The sequence below is a fragment of the Gopherus flavomarginatus genome, chromosome 1 (assembly GCF_025201925.1).
Source record: "Gopherus flavomarginatus isolate rGopFla2 chromosome 1, rGopFla2.mat.asm, whole genome shotgun sequence".
Classification (NCBI taxonomy): Eukaryota; Metazoa; Chordata; order Testudines; family Testudinidae; genus Gopherus; species Gopherus flavomarginatus.
The window spans coordinates 321,970,827-321,990,829 of record NC_066617.1 but is presented as its reverse complement, the minus strand read 5'-3'; the positions used below and the strand labels follow the sequence as shown (position 1 = coordinate 321,990,829).

The following is a 20,003-nucleotide window of genomic DNA, read 5'->3' as shown; positions in this document are numbered from 1 at the left end:
CACCATCCTGAAAGCCCTGGATCTCTACATCCCAGTCTCAGCATTTAAGCTGTTCAAATTGCAGCAGCCTGAGGGCCAGACGAGCCAGCCTCCGCAGGATCAACCCCATAAATGAGCCAAGGGTTACAGGAGCCACCTGAACCACCCGCCTCCATCCTCTGCCCAGTCAGGCTCTGCCTGTAACAAGCAGGGGGCCAAACGGTCGTTTTGAGGGTGCGCTCAAAGGCGACCTACCAGACTATTCCCTGGATCCATCTTTCCCAGTGTTCTCTGACCACCTTTCCCCTTTCCACCCAGTGTGGACTGCTATAACTTGGCACCGCTGGGTCCTTACCACAGTGGAATGGGGTTATACCCTCCAGTTCCTTTCTACCTCCCCTGTCCACCTGCCTTCCCTGTCCCTCTTCAGGGACCCCTCTCACGAGTGTCTCCTCGTGCAGGAGGTAAAGGGGTTACTACAGCTGGGTGTGGTGATAGAAGTTCCTCTCAAATACAGGAACAAGGGGTTTTATTCCCGGTACTTTTTAATCCCAAAGGCCAAGGGGGGTCTGCAGACCATCCTGGACCTGCGAGACCTCAACAAGTACCTACAGAAACTAAAGTTCTGCATGGTGTCTCTGGCTTCTATTATCCCATCCCTGAATCCAGGAGACTGGTATGCCACCCTCAACTTGAAGGACGCATATGTCCACATAGCGATCTTTCAAGGACATAGACACTTCCTCCAGTTTACTGTGGGGCCCCGTTTACCAGTTTACAATCCTCCCATTTGGCCTGGCGACAGCACTGAGGGTGTGTACCAAGTGCATGTTGGTGGTAGCGGCTTACCTCATGTGTTGGGGTATCCAGATCTACCCGTACCTCAATGACTAGCTCGTCAAGGGTGGCTCCAGGTTTCAAGTCCAAACAAACATTGTGGTGTTTCAAGCTACATGCCGCTTTCTAGACCTACTGGTGAACAATAAAAAGTCAACATTAGTGCCAGTGCAGAAGATAGAGATCATCGGCACGATCCTTGACTCTAGCTGCACCAGAGTGTTCCTGCTGCTGGAAAGGTTCCACATGTTGGCGAACCCCATTGCGGAAGTCTCCGCGTTCCCTCTGACTACAGCCAGGGTCTGGCTGCGCCTGTTGGGGCACATGGCAGCGTACACTCGCATGTTCTGCCATGCCAGGCTCTGGATGCAGCCCTTGCAACAATGGCTGGAGTCAGTCTATTCCCAGTCCTGAAACCCCCTGGAGAAGATGGTTACCATTCCCCAGGCGGTACTTACTTTGCTGAGATGGTGGACTGACCGCAGGACAGTCCTGGGGAGTTCCGTTCAACAGACCTCCTCACTCCATCGAGTTGGTGTCAGATGCCTTGGACCTCGGCTGGGGAGGCACATCTTGGCAACCTCCCCGGAGGAGGCATGGTTACACATAAATGTCAAAGAACTCTGAGCAGTCCAGCTGGCATGTGGAGTCGTCTTGCCCCACCTGTCGGGTAAGTTGGTACAAGTCCTGACGGACAACACAGCCTCGATGTTTTACATCAATAGGTAAGAGGAAGTGTTGCTCGTCAGTTCTCTGTCAGGAGGTGCTCCACCTGTGAGATTTCTGCATCAGCCATGAAATCCACCTGGAAGCTTGTCACCTTCCCAGCGTCAGGAATATGCTGGCAGATCATCTCAGCAGGGACTTCTCCTCTCACAACGAGTGGTCACTCCATCCAGAGGTAGCTTGCATGATCTTCCAAAGTGGGGAACTCCCCAACTAGACCTGTTTACCACCAGACAGAACAGGAAATGCCACAGGTTTTGTTCTCAACAGGGTCTGAGCAAGGATTCCCTTTCCGATGCCTTCCTCCTGTCATGGTCAGGGAGCCTGATGAACGCGTTCCCTTCGATTCCGCTCATCAGAAGTGCCCTAGCAAAGACCAAGAGAGATGAGGCACACGTTATCATGATTGCCCCAGTGTGGCCTTGTCATTGGTTCGACATGCTCATGAGCCTGTTAGCGGCCCCTCCCTGGTCCCTGCCCAGCTGACCAGACCTGCTGTCGCAGGACCACAGTCAGCTCACTCTTCCATTAGAGTGCATCTTGCAGCGATCTCCACTTTTTACCTGCTGATCCAAGGACAGACGGTGTTCTCCCATGACATGATGGTCAGATTCTTGAGAGGGCTGGAGAGAGATTTCCTGCAGGTACGGGCTCCTGTCCCGCAGAGGGATCTTAACTTGGCCCTCCCTAGGCTTGCTGGCCTGTCCTTTGAACAACTGGGTTCCTGCTCCCTTTCTCATTTGTCATGGAAGGTCACATTCCTGGTGGTGATGACATCGGCAAGACCAGTCTCGGGAAATTAAAGGCTTGATCTTGAAACTGCCGTACACGGTCTTCTACGAAGATAAGGTTCAGTTGCAGCCCCACCTGGCTTTCCTGGCAAAGGTGGTCTCCACCTTCCATATGAACCAGGACATCATCTTCCCAGGTTCTGTCCCAAAGCACACAAGACTATTAAAGAGAGGTGTCTTCATGCCCTGGATGTCCAGAGGGCCTTGGCTTTTTACTTAGAATGTACCAAGCCTTTCCATAAATTGACTCAACTCTTTGTCGCTACAGCGGATAGGATGAAGTGTCACCCGGTGTCCTCACAGAGGATTTCCAATTGGATTACCTCATGCATAAGGACTTGCTGTGACCTGGTGGGGATTCCTCCGCCGCCGATCATCAGAGCCCACTCAACGAGAGCTGGGCCGCCTCTAGGCACCAGCGTTCCAAACATGTGCTTGAGGCGGCACTTTTCAAGGGGCAGCATTTCGGCCCTTTTGGGGGCTACGCTTTTCAAGGGACGGCACTCCTTCCCCCCCACCCTTTGGTGTCACTCTGGCTTTGTTTTTGCTTGGGGCAGCAAAAAAACTGGAGCCAGCACTGGACGAGAGTGCAGGCATCTTCGGTGGCCTTCCTGGCGCACATCCCTATCCTGGACATCTGTAGAGCTGCGACGTGGTCCTCCGTCCATACGTTTACTGTTCATTATGCCATCACTTAGCAGGCCAGGGGTGACACTGGGATCTGCAGAGCTGTGTTGTAATCTATACGTCCGTGAACTCCTACCCACCTCCAGGGTTACTGCTTTGGAGTCACCTAATATGGAATGGATATGAGCAAGCACTCAAAGAAGAAAACAGTTACCTTTTCTGTAACTGGTGTTCTTCGAGATGTGTTGCGCATATTCATTCCACAAACTGCCCTCCTTCCCCTCTGTCGGAGTTTCTGGCAAGAAGGAACTGAGGATGGGGGAGCTGACGGCGTCCCTTATATCGTGCCATGTGGGTGCCACTCCAGAGGGCACCAGAACCCGTCCCCTACGGATACTGCTAAGGGAAAAACTTAAGGCATCAGTGCATCTGGCGAGCACACACACCTAATATGGAGTGAACATTAGCAACACATCTCGAACACCGGTTACAGAAAAGGTAACTGTCTTTTTAAATCACGACCTTTTTTAATAGACAATTACCAAGATGGCTCCTATAGACTCTGAGCATGCATTGCGGACTTCTAAGTGTGCTTGCATCATGTGAGAAACCCCTTATGTGGGGAGGCCCCTGGTGATTATGCATGATTAATTTTCAAGAGAGATACTGCGGTACTACTACAGGAGAGGTCAGGGCATATATACCTTCCCCAGCAAAGTGTCCAGGGGCCAATGGCTTATCTGAGCCCCTCTGGGCAGTTCACCAGCTCAGGTAATGCTTCCCCCTCTCCCAACCCAAGGGGAGGGCCCTTAATGGAGCTAAGATCCTTTCTTCCTGCTGCCTAGGCAAAGACCCCACACGTATGAGCTAGTGGGGAGTGCTATATCATAAAAAATTTGAATGCCAAAACTGAGCATACTCAAGCATATTCTATGTGGAAGAGATCACCCCATCAGAATCTAAACTTACCAACTCAGTGGAGGAAACTCAGAACAACACACAGTCCTGTCCTTAATAAAAAATGCATTAGGCTTAAAGCAGCCAACCAGTCTACCAGTAAAAATTTGAAGCTAGACAAATTCAGACTAGAAATGATGTCCACATTTTAACAGTGGGGAGAATTAATCATTGGAACAATTAATCACAGGTTGTGGTAAATTCACTATCACTGGACATTTTTTAATCAAAACTGGATGTTTTTCTAAAAGAGCTGCTTTACTGCAAGCACAGCTATTGGACATGAAGCAGAAATTATTACAGGGAAATGCTATATACCCTTTGTTATGCAGGTGATCAGACTAAAAATCAGATCACAATAGTCTCTTCTGGTCTTAATAATCTATGAATATACAAGGGAGAGAGAATGAATAATAGTTGTGTAGGGGCTGGTTGTGACTCTGTAGTAAAGGTTGAGTGATCTTTTGCGCTTAAAGCAAGGATTCATTATCTTTATTATGCATGGAAAATGTAGCATATCCTCCCTAAACTTACAACACTTACTCATTGAGTACAGAAAGAATTTTCTAAGAATTGAAAAGCAAAGCTGTTAATTAGTTTGTTAAAAACTAATTAAAAACTGTATCCTTTAAGAAATTTAGAATCTGTGTGTCTTTGTCATCCTAGATTTTCTTAACAGACTAACATAGGCTCTTCAAACTTTTCACAGAGTTAAAGTTAATTGCAATTTTGTGCTTAGGCTATATTTGATTAAAGTAGGTTGTAATTAAGCTGATTTATTAATGACTATCTAATTGTTATAATACAGTTAGGGTCAGGTCAGGAATTATCTTGCATGCAACAATTTTATTAGTTGTAAAGAGTCAGCCCTATGAGGAAGACTAGAAGTATTTGTGCACAGTGAAAGGTAACCAAACAGCTTTGACTCTATCCTGTAGTGAACACCATGATGGGGTTAAAATATATGAAAAATGTCTTTTAAAATCAGTTTAATGCAATCTGGGACCACAAAAACTAATGTGTTTTTCATAATGGTATTGCTGTCATGGCATTGCTATCAGGAAGAGTGAAGTTTGTTTGGTTGCCTGAACTGTGTGTTTCCATGCCTTAATATGTTTGGATTTCTTTTAAAGCATAATCTTAACAATGAATTTCTTTGGGTTTTAATGCTTGCATTTGGGATAATTAATCCCTGTAATGTAATTTCCCTTTTAAGTTACTGATATGTAGTCTCAACCTTAACTGCATTTAACATAGTATTTTTGTCTTGGAATATGGCATGTAGCTTGTGAGCCTTGATGAGTGACGGGATAATTGAGCTGTTGATGATAGAGACAGAAGAGAGTTTGGATGAGAGAAAATAGAGGTTTTTACTGAGTTAAATCTTCAGTTGGTAGTTGACAGAGTTGCATATGTGGGACTGGGCAGTTGAGATTTCCAAGGAATAAGTTGTAGAAGGAGAAGAGAGGACCAAGGACAAAATCCATTGGGACACTGATGAAAAATGGACAAGGGCAGAAGATGGAAAAGCTCCTGATGAAGTTGTGGAAAGTAGAACAGTAGGCTGAATATAAAAATGAGAGAGCCCAGATATGGAACAAATGACAATTGAAAGCACAGGGATGAATGTAAGATGAAGATAGAAATGACTAAAAAGCACTGTCATTTGTATTCTTATGGTAAGTCTTAAGACGACTGTGCTGGGAGGAGAAGTCGTCAAGGCAAAGGAAAAAAACACCATTGTCAAAGCACCTGGATTTAAAGGGGAGGAGGAAAAGGGATGGTAGATGGAGTGGCAGATGGGGTAAAAGAGCCTTTTTTAGGATAGGGTAATTCAGTCATGTTAGAAAGCAAAGGGGGAAAGAAATTAGATGAAATGTATAGGGGACAGGATGATACAGGGAGTCGGAGAAATCAGAATTGGAAAGAGATAACGTCACAGGACATAGCGCATTGAGGGGTTAGTAGATGCTCATCACTTTTGAAAATCAGGTCACTTCTGTTTAGGTGTCTGAATATGGATTAGGAACCTAATTTTAGGCACCTAATTGTTGACCTATATGTATGATATGATACATAATATGTAACATAGAGGAAGAATGATCTTCTGATTGTGGCATCGAACGGGGACTTGGGATATTTGGGTTCAGTTCCTAGTGGTTACTTAAGGACATACTTTTAGAGGAATTTAGGCACCTAATGGGATTTTCAAAGCACTAAGGTGCCTGACTCCCAAAATGGAAGTTAGCTGCCTAGGTTCTTTTGAAATTACCTGTAGGCATCTATCTGCATTTTTAGGTACCTAAATTCTTGAAAAAATCTGGCCCTTAATGTCTTTGTGCGACATTTCTCTCTTCGTAAAGTGAAGATATTTTCTACCTCTCAGCAGTTTTATGAGAATAACTTCTGTTTTTGAGACACCGAGATTTAATATTGCCAATACCTAGATTAATGTGTGTAGATGTATTTAATCTGTTTTCCCTGATACATCAGCTAATAATTATCTAAAAGAAGGGAAAATATTTTGCTCTGTGCTTCAGAAGTTGTATTGCTTGTAAAGATTTAATGGGGATTGTGCCTAAAATTCCCTTTGTCCCAGAGAGTTTTATATTACTTAGTCATTAATTATTCTTTCTTTTCAGTTTTCGCACTAGCAAAGGAGTTGGGTACTCTGCTCATTTCGTTGGCAACTGCTTAATAGTTACATCATTGAAATCAAAAGGAAAAGGTTTTCAGCATTGTGTGAAGTATGATTTTCAGCCACGCAAGGTAAGCAAAATAGTGTTCACCGTGAAGAATGATTATAAAAGTGTGATCAAGTACCTCTGTGAGGAAGTAGACTTCCTTGGTGTCACAGTAAAAGTGATCATTTCTCACTTCTTATTTATAACTAATTTCTGTGACTCTTTGTCATATGAATTATATGTCAGTTAGAACAGGACATCATCACAAGAAACAATGAGAGATATATAGGACTCCATTGTGCTAGGCGCTGTACAAACATAGAATGAAAAGAGTCCCTGCCCAGTGCTTAAATACTGTTGAAACAATTAGAATTTCAGACAGAGAAGGATTGTCAGGGAATTTTTATAATGCTGATGAACTGATTTAGTTTTATTTTTAAAAACTATGTATGTTTCTGTTCAGTAAGCTTCAGCATTCTTCTCAATATTTGGCCCTTCATTTTCAAAGAATCTATTATCAAACCGTACATTGATGAGAGCTGAAGTAAAATATCCAGCTAACCATACTGACAATTGCCTCACCCAATTTTGAAATGGAATGTTGAGTAATGAAATGAAATGCAGTGGCTGATATATGCATTTGTAAGGTTCCTGGAAATTAAATGAATACTATGCAACACATAGAGATGTACAGTATGGATTAAGTTTATTCTCACTTGGGATATCTGGAATTGAGGTTTGCTACATATTTAAATACTGCTTGATCTGTTATAATAAGGAAATTTTGTTTGGTGATAGGCAAATTCTTCATCTCTTTTTTAAGAAATTTGAAATGTAGTTGGTTTATCAAACGACTCTGCCCTCCATTTAGCGAGTTCTTGGTAACCCTTGCAAAGGTCAGACACATTTGGTCATCTGCATCTCCAGAGGTCTGATCTCATGATACAGCTTTCATACAGTAAATTTTGGAAAGTTGACCTGTAGAAAGATGCTGGGGGAAAAAAATTAGCTGCCTCTGTCCAGTAGGAATATTTTGCAATTTTGTCCTTTCTTTATTGCTCTGCAGCCTACTTTTTGTTTTGAATTTGTCAACATTTTAATATAGCTAACAAATACACCGCTACCTCGATATGATGCCACCCGATATAACACAAATTTGGATATAATGTGGTAAAGCAGTGCTCTGGGGAGGCAGGGCTGCGCACTCAGGTGGATCAAAGCAGGTTCAGTATAACACGGTTTCACCTATAATGCGGTAAGATTTTTTGGCTCCCAAGGACAGCGTTATATTGAGGTAGAGATGTATGTTTTATTACATAGGTCATTTAATTTCTGAGTAAAAATACTGAAATTTATTTACTGAATTTATTTTGCATTTGAGAACTTTGGTGATATTAGTGCCTGTAATGAGTCTGCTGGCAGTGATGCAGATTTTTGTTGCCTTATCTGTTCCATGGAGAAACAAGCTTTCACCTTTCTCCTGTATCAGTAGAGATTTGAGATTACTCTTATTCCTAGTAACATAAACATTTCTCTAGCACCTTCCACTGTTCATTTCCACAATATGTAATTCTGATGCTTCTATGGGGATAATGATTCTGTTGGCTTTCAGCTTTTTAACATTCATTCTCATTTGGACTGGTTATCCAGCACAACAGCTTTATATGTCTGTTACGGTAAACTTGTTTATTTTTTTGCCTTTCTTCCAGTAGTATATGTAGTGTTGGTATATGCTTTGCTGGGATACTGATACGTTATATGAAGTAAAATCTTTGTTTGCTCATTAACCTGCACAATGGCAAACTCATTCCTTCTATTGCTGTGTATTGTTGATCCAAAAGGGGCAAGGAATAAATGTCAGATTTTTTTTTACCTGTGTGAGTAGCTCATTTGTCTAGCCTGTTGCCAGTTTGTGTACACACCTCAGAGTAGGCCCTAATGGATTCCTGCTGGATCTATTGGCAGTAATCGACTCTGTGGTATTCCATGCCTTGCAAATTGTAATTGCATAGATTTTTAGGCCAGAAGGGAACACTGTGGTAATCTATTCTGACCTCATGCATAACGTAGGCCATAGAATCTAACCCAGTAATATCTGCATCAAGCCCATAACTTTTCTTAAAATTTAGGGCTCAGACACACCTGGTTGGGTCAGGTGTTTTCATTCTTTTTTTAAATTAAAATGCCCTGCGTACGCATGACACAAGTTTCTTCCAAATTAACTGGCCAATTAGTGCAAATTGGATAATCCACTTTGAAAACAGATTAAATTAAATTTATGTGGATTCATCTATGTATCAGATTAATTTTTCAGTCCTCTCACTGCCATCCCATACTACATTGCTTTACACCAGGACCATAGTGTGTTTGCCTGTGTCCCCTCTACTTCTCTGGGGTCATGTTGGCTGGATTTCACTGTTAGCCAGGCACCACCCCACTTGTGGTGATGCACTTCTGGAGCATTACATGAGCATGGAACCATGCAGAGGGTCAGGGATTTTCTTGTGATTTGGGGAGAGGAGACAGTTTAGTCCTGCCTTAACAACAGATACTATAATGTGAAGATATACTAGTGTATATCAAAGCAAATAACTAAGAGGGGTCACTCTTTGGACTTCTCACTGCTGCAACACTGGGAATGGGCAGCTGCAGAATTATTGGGAACTCTTCCTCTCCCCCAAAAGAACAGAAACAGGATCTCTGTCAGTGTTCCAAGTACTCACCCCTACTTTGAGGATCAGATTTTTTCCAGGAAGGCCACCACCTAACCCTGGTATGTTATGGACAGCACTGAAGGCATCAAAGAGAACACAGACTCTTACCCTGACCAAATTTCCCGTGGAAGCCAGGATCTTTTCCCCACATGAAAACCTAAGGCAAACCCATAGAAGCAAACAATTCCCAAAACCCAGGTGGACGCTCAGCATGATAGTGCTGGGAAGGAGACCTCTCCCAGTAAGTATTCTATCCTATATTATAATAAAATTGTATGGGAAACTTCAAAAATCTTTTGTTCTGGTTGTCCAGTGGGCACCACCAGGAGTTAAGAGCCTTTCCAAATCTTGCCAGCTTCCAGCCCTCCCTCCCCACTATGCTATGTTCTAAAAATTGGTATCTGGGCCTGGGAATTTAAGATCAGAAGGGGATTATTCCTTGATATTTTCAGTTCCCGCAGCTGTTTGCTTTATTGGCATCCACCCCAACACTCCTTTCCTGTGCTCTTCGTGTTCCTTTTCCCAGCTGATTGACCACTGGCCCCTCTGCCCCTGGTCAAGCTATTGCTCTGCAGTCATGCTTTTTTTTTAAAGCCCTTGTAATGTAGGCATGTTTATTGAAATGTCAGTTACAGGAAGAAAAATGCAAAAGTCCCTCCCCCCAATAAACACTTCACTTCACAATTTGAGCAGTACCCAGAAATTTCAGCTATCTTAGCATTTTATGGGATCTGTTTCCCAAAGTGAAATACCAGAATGCATAGCGTTCATAAGACAGTTGAGTAGCTGAAAATAAGATTCTCAACATTAACTACTTAAGTTCAAAACAGTTGCAGCAGAACACTATTTATTTTGCTGTATGCTTTGTGCAGAGAGACAGAAGGACTGAGAAGTTGTCATTTGCTGAGAGAGATATGACACAGAATTGACAAGGGAAACCACTGAGAAAGACAGGGATGGGCAAAAACAGCTTCTGGACATGATGTAAAAAATTAGTCTCGATGGAGAACATTTTGATGCAATGTTTTGGCTCAGCACTGCAACCAAAGCCCTTACCGTGTCCTGCAGCCCATAGAGAACAATGTGTATTGGGAGCAGCAGTACCATTTCTAAAGTTCAAACATGCACTTTCTTCCCTCCACCACCACCACCCAGGATGTTGAAAACAGTGAATATTGGGAGCCCTCTTTAACTCCTACACCCACAAATGATGGTTTCTTCCCACCCTGTCCTATACCAGAAGGCAAAGGCAACAGGTACCTACACATGTGTGTGACCAGTACATTACAAACATTTTACAAACTCAGAACTTTTAGGCATTTGTTACACATCTTCACTGTAATGTTGTATAACGTTTGCTTTGTTTTATGTTGTGATTGGAATCAATAAAAGTTTACAGTTTTGTTCTATAAAGGGTGTTTATTACTTGCACTGTTTGATCAGTAAAAATTTTCACAAGTTCACTAAAGTCTCATAAAACACCAGATATCTCATAAATGATAAACACCCCAAGCAGTTGCATAACCCATTTAAAAAAACATATAATCTTCTATTTGAGTAAAACCGTATACAGAGTTATGAAACCATGTCATAGTGCATAATAAAATTACATTGCAACACTTCAACTCCTAGCCTTAGAAAAGGAGCACAGGGCATCCCTGATCTGTGGCCCTGATGATTTGCTGTAATTGGCAAAGAAAGCCTCACTGGTTGTTCATAGCTGCCTGAAACACTTTGCATCTCTTCTTCCCACCTGTCAGTGAGGTGCTCTCTCTTCCTCTCACAGATGGTATGCAAAACACAGCAAGCAGTTGTGACATGAGTCTCCAGCCTCACTATGTGACAAGGTCATCTTCCTTTCCACCTTACGAATACATACTCCATTGTCATTTTGTAGCTACTCAGAATATAATTAAAAAGGTCCTTTCTGCCATCCTGAGTGTCTAAAAGAGGCTTTATAAGGCAGGGAAATTAAGGATAAGCAGGCTATCCCAGAATGATAGTGGGAATCACAACACCATCATAATAATATAATCAGTATCAGTTGGAGATGGTGAGCTTCCAGATGGCTATGGCCACACATTTTCCACACTGAGGGAAGGTTTCATGTTGGTGTGATGCTAGTGCAGCTTCAGGGTGAGCTCTGGATAGACATCTATGTACATGACATGTGTCAGTCAGAAATTTTGCCTCCTTTGCTGCCCATCCCAGGACCAGGTCACTGTCCTTGCCCAATAGTCAATGCTGGTTCCCCAAGCCCAGAAATGGCATTGAATCAAGTGAAACTGTTCCAGAAACATTTATATCCATGGGTAGTTGTCCAATTTCCTCTACTTCTTCCTCTACCAAATCTGGCTCATCAGCATGGCAGCTAGCTTCCAAATCTGCCTTGGTGCTTGATACAAATGTGTGTGCATCAGGTATTGTGTATTTATTGGTGCCTGGGCAGTAGCAAGTAACTGGGTGAGGTCCCCCCCACATCCTGGCTGACAGCAAAAGACAGAAGAATCATGGGAATTTTAGTTTGATCTTAAGTTCCAGAATTCTAGTGGCTTCCTGGAGGTATTCCACAATGTGCCATGAGAAAAATTCCAGAATTCGTAGAGCCCAGCAGGGGAACAAAGCACTATGGGATACCTGCCCAGAATGCTGAGTGCTTGCTTTGAAAAAAGGCAGCGCATACACATGGCACTATGTGATGGGTTGTCACCCCCGGGGTGCAGTCTGGGAGCCATGGGAACTGCTGTGCCTCCTAACGAGTCAACTGGGTTGCTCCTTCTCACACGGCTCTGCTGGTGATTCAGCTAGCCTGTCCAGGCCCTGTTATCACCCAAAATGACAGCAGATGGCATCAAACACCCAACTGAGCTACCTGAGTGCTTTATCTAAGCCACTCCAGGACAAACAGAAGACAACAGCTAATTTCCCAGTTCCTCAGCCTTGTTGGATATACACCCAAAATTATACCATCTTGTACTGCAAAGGGATCTGTACAATGCGAGCTCATTAATATAGACTGCTTTCCCTTCGATGTGGGAAAAATATGCACCAAGCTGAGATTCTTCCCAGACGCTTCACTTAAAGACACACTGGTTAAGATAAATCATAAAACAAGTTTATTTACTACAGAAGGATAGATTTTAAGTGATTATAAGTGATAGCAAACAGATCTAAGCAGATTATCTAAAACAAAAACTGCAAACTAAGCCTAATATACTAGATAGAAAGGATTTGGATTAGCAGTTTTTCACCCTGATTGATGATACAAGCAGTCCACCAAGTTTCCATATATAGGTTAGAAATCCCTTTAGCCTGGGACCAGCAGTCTTTGTTCCTCAAGATTTCTCTTGTGTGAGGAGTGAGGCTAAGAGATGATGTCACTCCCCATCTTGTATAGTTTTTCCATACGGCTGGAACCCTTTATTCCAAGCTAAGTTTCCAGCCCGGTTTGTGGAAAAATACAGATACCAAAATGCAGTTCAAGATCATGTGGTCTGGTCACATGCCCTTGCATGCTGTGCTGAGTCATAGCAGCCATTACTCATAAGCTGTCTGGAGCATTCTCAGGAAGGCTCACCAAGTGGGGGATAAGCTTCTCCTAAGGCCTACTATTTCCTTTAATTGCCCATTACCTTGAACAGGCCCTTCACAACCAGCTATCTAGACTGGAAGCATCTTGCCTAGTGGATGTTACCCAGGTGTAACCACATTTGAAATACAGATACATAGTCAAGATTCATAACTTCAGATATAAAAATGATTCACGCACACAAATAGGATAATCGTATTAAAAATCACAATTTTGCATAGACACCTTACATGGCATATTTTGTACAAGATGCATCATAACTATGTTATTATCATATAATGATACAACTATGATGAATATGGGTGCTGTCACAGCCGGGGCACAAAGCACTATGGATACCTGCCCAGAATGCTGAGTGTTTACTTTGAAAAAAGTCACTGTCATGTGTATTGCAATGCAGATAAAACCCGGCCATGTGGATATAATTATTTTGGAATATTTATTCTGCAACAGTTTGTGAACACAAACCTAATCCACAGGCATACACTCCTCCTTCCCCCATATGTAGATAAGCCCTTAGAAAGATACTAAGTCTTGATTTAAAGATTTACAGATTTGATATAGATTAGTTTTGAAAGTACAAATCTATAGTCACAATCAACAGTAAATTAGTTTCTTTGAATTCAAATAAATTCTCCTTGATTTTGCCATGGTCTCTCTGGGACTTGATCCCTTTTCAGCTGTTTTGTTTGTGCTTTTTGGAAGCAATTATACATGTATTACAATCCCAGGCCAAAACAAAATCACTTACCTTTTGATTAAGGTTTTAGTACCAAAATGCTGTGGGTCTTAGCAGTTGTTTCTTTTATTACTGCTAGAACTGTCAGTCTTTATTTTATCAAGAAGTCATCTCACTCATTTTTACCATAAATGAGCATAGTTTGTTTGGTTGTAACTCTGATCTTGCTGTAGGCCATCCTTTGAAAAATGTCAGTTTTAGTTTATGCGAAAGTGGCTGTGTTCAGTCTGAGGTTTTACTAACTTTGAGCTAGTAACAGGTGTATGTATGCCTCATTGCGTGAATATCACTTTCAGGTGATCGTGTGTTCACTAACTTGCCAAGTGTATCTAGTGTGGATGATTGCTTACCAATTTTGTGTTCAACAGAGATCACACTTTTCAGCCTCTGTGTTGTGTTGGTATACAGCAGGTGCTGAAAAGAGAGACTGTCAGATAAAGTTGGATATTTTATAATGAGATTTTATGTGCATCTTTTATTTCCTGTTAATAATGTATTGATGTATGATGTGCACATGCAGCATAATATATTAGCGGAATATATCACCACCAAATACAATTACCAACTCCAGCATAAGAAATCCAAACTGTCCTTTTCAATTTGTGCCTACATTTCTTGTTGCCTTGTTTAGAGATTTCACTCCAGGTGTGATCAGATGCTCCTCCAGCATAAAATGTGCATGTAGACCTTCAGAAGACGCACCTATTGGCAAAGCAACTGGCTAGTTAAATTGTAATTTTAAAACTGGTGGATTGATGATGGATGTTTTTTAACTACTGAAATGCCAGTTTTGACTTTCCAATGGTAGGCAATCTTATCTTACAGTGATTCTCTTAAGGATTTACTTGTCATAGATATTTTTTGGCAAAAACTTTATTATCCTCAATCTCTGAAGAACAACTGCTTTTATTTTTTACTGAGCCACAGTTAAGCAAGCTATCCATGCTCAAGTTATGGGCAACATAGAATTGTTCTGTTAGACAAGTTTTCCAGAGATAGAGAGAGAGATCACATTCCTCTGAAGATCTTCCTAGTTGTCTCTAGTATTGACAAACAAAAATATTTTTTTTCATTTTCAGATTTTTCACCTCACTGGTAAAATGATATGACCTGTTTTAAAATTAAACATCACTAAAATTCATGAAAGCTAGACTTTTCCAGTTAATATATCTCGATTGGTTTTAATTTTATTAATGCATTTTATGCATATTAAATATATATAATATGTAAAACAGCAAGGCAAATATAAAGCATATGTAATAAAAATAGTGAACTATAAAAAGGGAGATTTTACTAAAATATAATTAGACATGTTGTTAAAGGCGCTAGAAATATTTTAAAAAGACACAATCCAGATTGTGAACATTGATGTTGAGTATTTCTATTTAAAAATTACACATTTGTTCAAACTAAGAATCATATCCATAAAGGACTCCCTCTTTTTTGGGCACCTACATAAATAAATAAAAACACTTTTAAAAAACCTTCATTTATAAAAATTGCTCTTGAACTTGTGATCATTTTATTTTTGAGCCACTTCCGTAATTGTTAGCCCGTGACAACCTCTAACATACTGCTGCTGTACTATCTAAGAGAAACACATTACATTTGTTATAATGAAGGAATTCTGGAGCACGTACCTTTTTGTTTTGTGTGTGTATTCATCTGGACTGAGTGTTTAAATTTCACTGACACAAACTCATAGATACTTCTTGAAGACACTTACATCCACACACTGAAATCTTTTTGTTGTGTGACAAATTGAAATACCCACCCCCCAAAAGAAAATATCTAAGTTGAGGGTAACTGATTTGGTTTTGAAAGTTTACAAGTTTATAAATCATGGCCATGTAAATATAAGAAATAAAATGTGAATCTTTACAGCAGTGAGATTTTTATTTAGAGAAACATTATGCAGTAATATAATCATTAAATCTTCTGTTCAGCAAGGTATTATAGAGTGAGCCTCGTAACTCGTCTTATTCTATCTGGAAATTATAACATACAGATGTAGCATCACAGACTGATATGTCTTTTTGCACTACTTGCAGAACAATTCACTTAAAGTGTGACATCTTGTGGCGCTAATTATTTCTGAGAGCCTGAGAAGCCAGCTTCTGTTGCTATGCTTTCCAGAACCCATCAATGCAGGCTGAATGAGATGAAAGTAGTAGAGTGAATCAGCTTTTTTAACTTCCTTTTCTCATTTCATTTTAACTGAACATCATTTAAATTATTATCACTTTCTCTTTCAATATGATTTTTTTCCTTTTAAATATCATTCTTTAACAATACTGTGCACACGAGATCCTCAGTCTTGGGCCTCAGCTTTCTAGTGCAAGACAGGGCCTTAAAATTATCAAGTATCAGATGGGTAGCCATGTTAGTCTGGATCTGTAAAAAAGTGACAGAGTCCTGTGGCACCTTATAGATTAACAGAAGTATTGGAGCATAAGCTTTCGTGGGTGAATGCTCACTTCACCGTCACATGTGTCTGACGAAGTGGGTATTCACCCATGAAAGCTTATGCTCCAATACTTCTGTTAGTCCTGTGGCACCTTATAGACTTTTTGTCGCTTTTTTAAATTATCAGCGTCTGAAACACTGGTAGGAGAAGGAACAGCTCCCATGTTCCATTCCATCTCAAACTTTTGTTGCACCATGACCCACTTCTACCAATAAAAATTACTGCATGAACCCAGGAGGGAGGACTGAAGCCTGAGCACGTGGGAGGGCAAAGCTGAAGCCCAAGGGCTTCAGCCTCAGGCATGGCACCTGTAGTCTGAGTCCCAACACGCAGGGCTGAAACACTCGGGCTTCAGGCCTGGGCCCCAGCAAGTCTAAGCTAGCCCTGGTGACCCCATTAAAATGAGGTTGTGACCCACTTTGGAGTCCTGATGCGCAATTTGGGAACCGCTGATCTATAGAACAGAGATTACTGGGCATGTAAACTGTCAGAACAGTTCCCTATATACTGTGCAACTACATCATGTAAAGTAGGAGCAGATAGAGCACCCAGACAAAGGCAGACAGCTGTCTTCACTGCTTCTCTGCCCTTACAATTGAGAGCTAAGTCTGTGTATGGTTTTGAATCATCCATGTCTCTTAATGCACTCTTGTTAACTGTGCTCTTTGGTATGAAGAGTATCTATACTGATTGTAGTGTGGAGTGACACTAGCTCCTGAGTACCATAGTTTGAAACGGCTGTATGTTTCTCAGTTTCAATATCAGGATGGCAGTTCTCCAATGTACGTTGCTTGCTGTGCCACACCTTGAAGCAGGGCCTTGATTTGTGTGACAGTGGGCCATAAGGCTTGAAAGGCCTTGCCAGAGTAGAAAATGGCAAGAACTTTAATCTAGAGTAGTGGTTTTGGAGCCAGTCACTAGCTGAAAGTCATTCAGTGACCCTCAGCAAAACCTGGCTAATGGTTTTGTAGTGGCATCCCTCCCCTCCAGTGACAATCTTTTCTTTGGTAACCAACACCTTGTCTTTGTTTAAAAGTGACACTACTGCACCTCCACTCCCAGTGCAAGTCTGTTGGTCTCTTAGCCAATTTCCTGATGCCATTCCACCACTACAATAGGGGGACGGACTTGGCAAGAACTTCATGGGGTGGTACCTCTCTTTGTCCACCCTTGTCTCTAGCCAATCATTGTTTTTGGGTGCAGATCATATGCCATCTCACACTAGAAATAGAAAAGATCTGGCAGGTTGGTTGTTCATTCTCCCTATGAATGTTGCATTCTCTTTCTTGTATCTTGTACTTTTATTAGAATTTTGCCTGTCTTGGTTTAAGTATGCCAAGTGTTTGGGCTCCCAATCCTTCCTTTGGTAAATTATTCTACAGAGTAGTAGATCTCTCTCTTGTAATTCAGTCTAAAATTTTCCTTTCTTAACTTTAATCCAAGGCTCCTGTTATACCTTCTCTTATGCTAATTCCTCTTCTTCCTTAGTGTTTCTATCCCTTAAATATTTGTAGATGGTTATAATCACTCTCCTCTTTAAACTACTGGAGCTCTAATTGGGCTGGTATTGTGGTGTTATTTTTTGTTTGAGGCTGCCATCAAATTCTCAAGCATCTTGGTTTTAATTTATTTTAGTAAATATTGCTCTTATGGATGTAAAGAAGAGCACTATTAAAATGTAAACTGAATGCAAACAGATTCTGTGGTGCCTGAGTCTGCAAAGAGCCTGACAGTAGTTTTAAGAAATGTAAACTACTGTATTCACCTGAAAGGGACATGGATTCAAATTTTCAGTTAGAATAATTTAAATGCCAATTATTTTTCTGCCCATAACCATTTCTCTGCTGATCACAGCATATAGAAAAGGAGAGAGAAGATTTTAAAGATCTGTTCAACCTTATTGTGACTGCAGTTTCATTTTGGGGCCACAGATGAGCAGTATTTGGGAGATTACCAGACTTTTTTATCCTTAACTAACCCATGAAGCCAATAGGACAGAGTGGATGATAGAAGCCTGAAAGGACATTTGAGACACTATCAAGTGGAATAGAGTCTAGCAGAGCCTGGTGAGGCATGTAGGCTTCCCCACTGAACAGCAAGGCCCTGGTCTGTATATATGGTGGACTCCTACCTGGACTGGAGGCTGTCTGCAGATGCAGGAAGGCCATCATTGAATGAGTTGCTCTTGATTCACTTTTTCAAGCTTTTCTTTATAATCATGAGGGCTAGAAGTATGTTTTTTAAGTAAACAAATGCTTAGACTGATATCACATGACTCTGGAAGCCAAAGCATTTAGTCCTGCCTAAAGGTGCAAATAAACCTCACTTAGGGGAGACAAATTTGAGGAGCTCAGCAGAGACTGGGTAATCACATTTTAAATGCCTAAACAATCCTCCTTGAGAAGTATTTCACTTTTGTGTCAAGCCATTGGAGTTGGGTTTGTAAGTGGAATTTGGAAGAGAATGACCAATTTTGTTTTTCAGTTTGCACCATGGTTATTACTTAAACAAGGTATCTATATTTAACCTTTTTAAATGTTTCCTTCTAAACTAATCCTTCCAGTAGGGTTGCCAGCCCTCCATGATTGTCCTGGAGTCTCCAGGACTTAAAGATGAATCTTTCATTAAAGAGTATCATTTGATGAAACCTCCAGAAATATGTCCAACCAAAATTGGCAACCCTACCTTCTAGTCCCTTAACATTCTTGTTACTTGTCTCTGAACTGTCTTCAGTTCCTTTTAGATAAAGAGGGGCATAGAAATGACCACATTATTCCAGGTGTTGCTGTATCGGAGTTCTCTGGAGACCAGAGGACTATTGCTTCTGTGGTTTGCAATATTAGCTCTGTGTATGCAGCCAGCCCAAAATTGGATAATATAAACATCTAATTCAATGCAAAATATTGCACTAATGTAAGATTATAATTGCACAGTGAAAATCGTACAAGTCAAAAAAAATGCAGAAGTAAATCTTAACTCTGTTGCACATGCTTTGTTTTATGTTGCAGCAGGAGAGACCCTCCTAAAAAGCAAATACTGTACTGTACTTGTATTGCATCTTAGAGGTAGGCACATTTGGGCTGCCTCACCGACAGGGCAGCCATTTATAGCAAGACACTGGGGCTGCCAGCCCAAGGCAGCTGGAACCAGCCAGCACTGCAGGAAGGGTGATGGGAGGGTGATGCAGTGTTTTTACCCCCCTATCCCCTGGCTGGGAGGAGGACCCGCTGTTTTCTCTCAGACACACCCACCTCTCTGCTGGGAGTGGGCAAGCTTGCAAACTCATGCTGGGGCTGAGTAGGGAGCTCAGCTGCTGCTGAAGCCTGGCCTAGCCTGGCTTGTCAGCTGCTGGATCTGGAGCCCGAACTCAGCTTTTTCTGAGTTACAACCTCCATTCCCAAGGTGTCCATATCTCTGAGGTTCTACTGTATATGCAATGTGGCTTAATTAATTTAGCTCTTGGAACCAAAGAGGATGGATCTAGACTGTTCTCATTGGTACCAGATGACAGAACAAGGAGTAATAGTCTCACGTTGCAGTCTGATTCTGTGAATCCTTACTGCTGCTTTTCTTGTGGTATAAGATTAACTATGTAATACTATTTTGTATTAAATAGAACTCTTTATGTTAAAGTTACTGAAAGAAATGTGCTTTAAAAGAAAAAATGTCCATGCTCAATAATGTTAACATTTAAATTGTCCCTACTGGAGTTTGTTTGCATACATACTTTTCTTAGACAGAGAAGGAGAGCAGTGCTGCTGTTGTACGACCAGGAGATGTTTTTCTGCAAATTGTGGTGTTTCCTTGTGAGCCCATAGGTTTATTGTGATGGCTGTATCTTCACAACAGAAAAAGTTAGAACATATATTTTAAATGAAAGCTTTGGTTTGAAG

General features: G+C 41.4%; 1 protein-coding gene across 10 annotated transcripts in view; it reads left to right on the top strand.

Annotated features, from left to right (window-relative positions):
* The window catches only part of NBEA (neurobeachin), an 881,590-nt gene that overhangs the window by 171,954 nt on the left and 689,633 nt on the right, over positions 1 to 20,003 (top strand). For all 10 annotated transcript variants that reach the window (XM_050937106.1, XM_050937099.1, XM_050937102.1 and 7 more), the window contains exon 6: positions 6,560 to 6,686. In XM_050937106.1, coding sequence (XP_050793063.1) covers positions 6,560 to 6,686 — 127 coding nt within the window. The remainder of the gene's footprint in view (positions 1 to 6,559; positions 6,687 to 20,003) is intronic.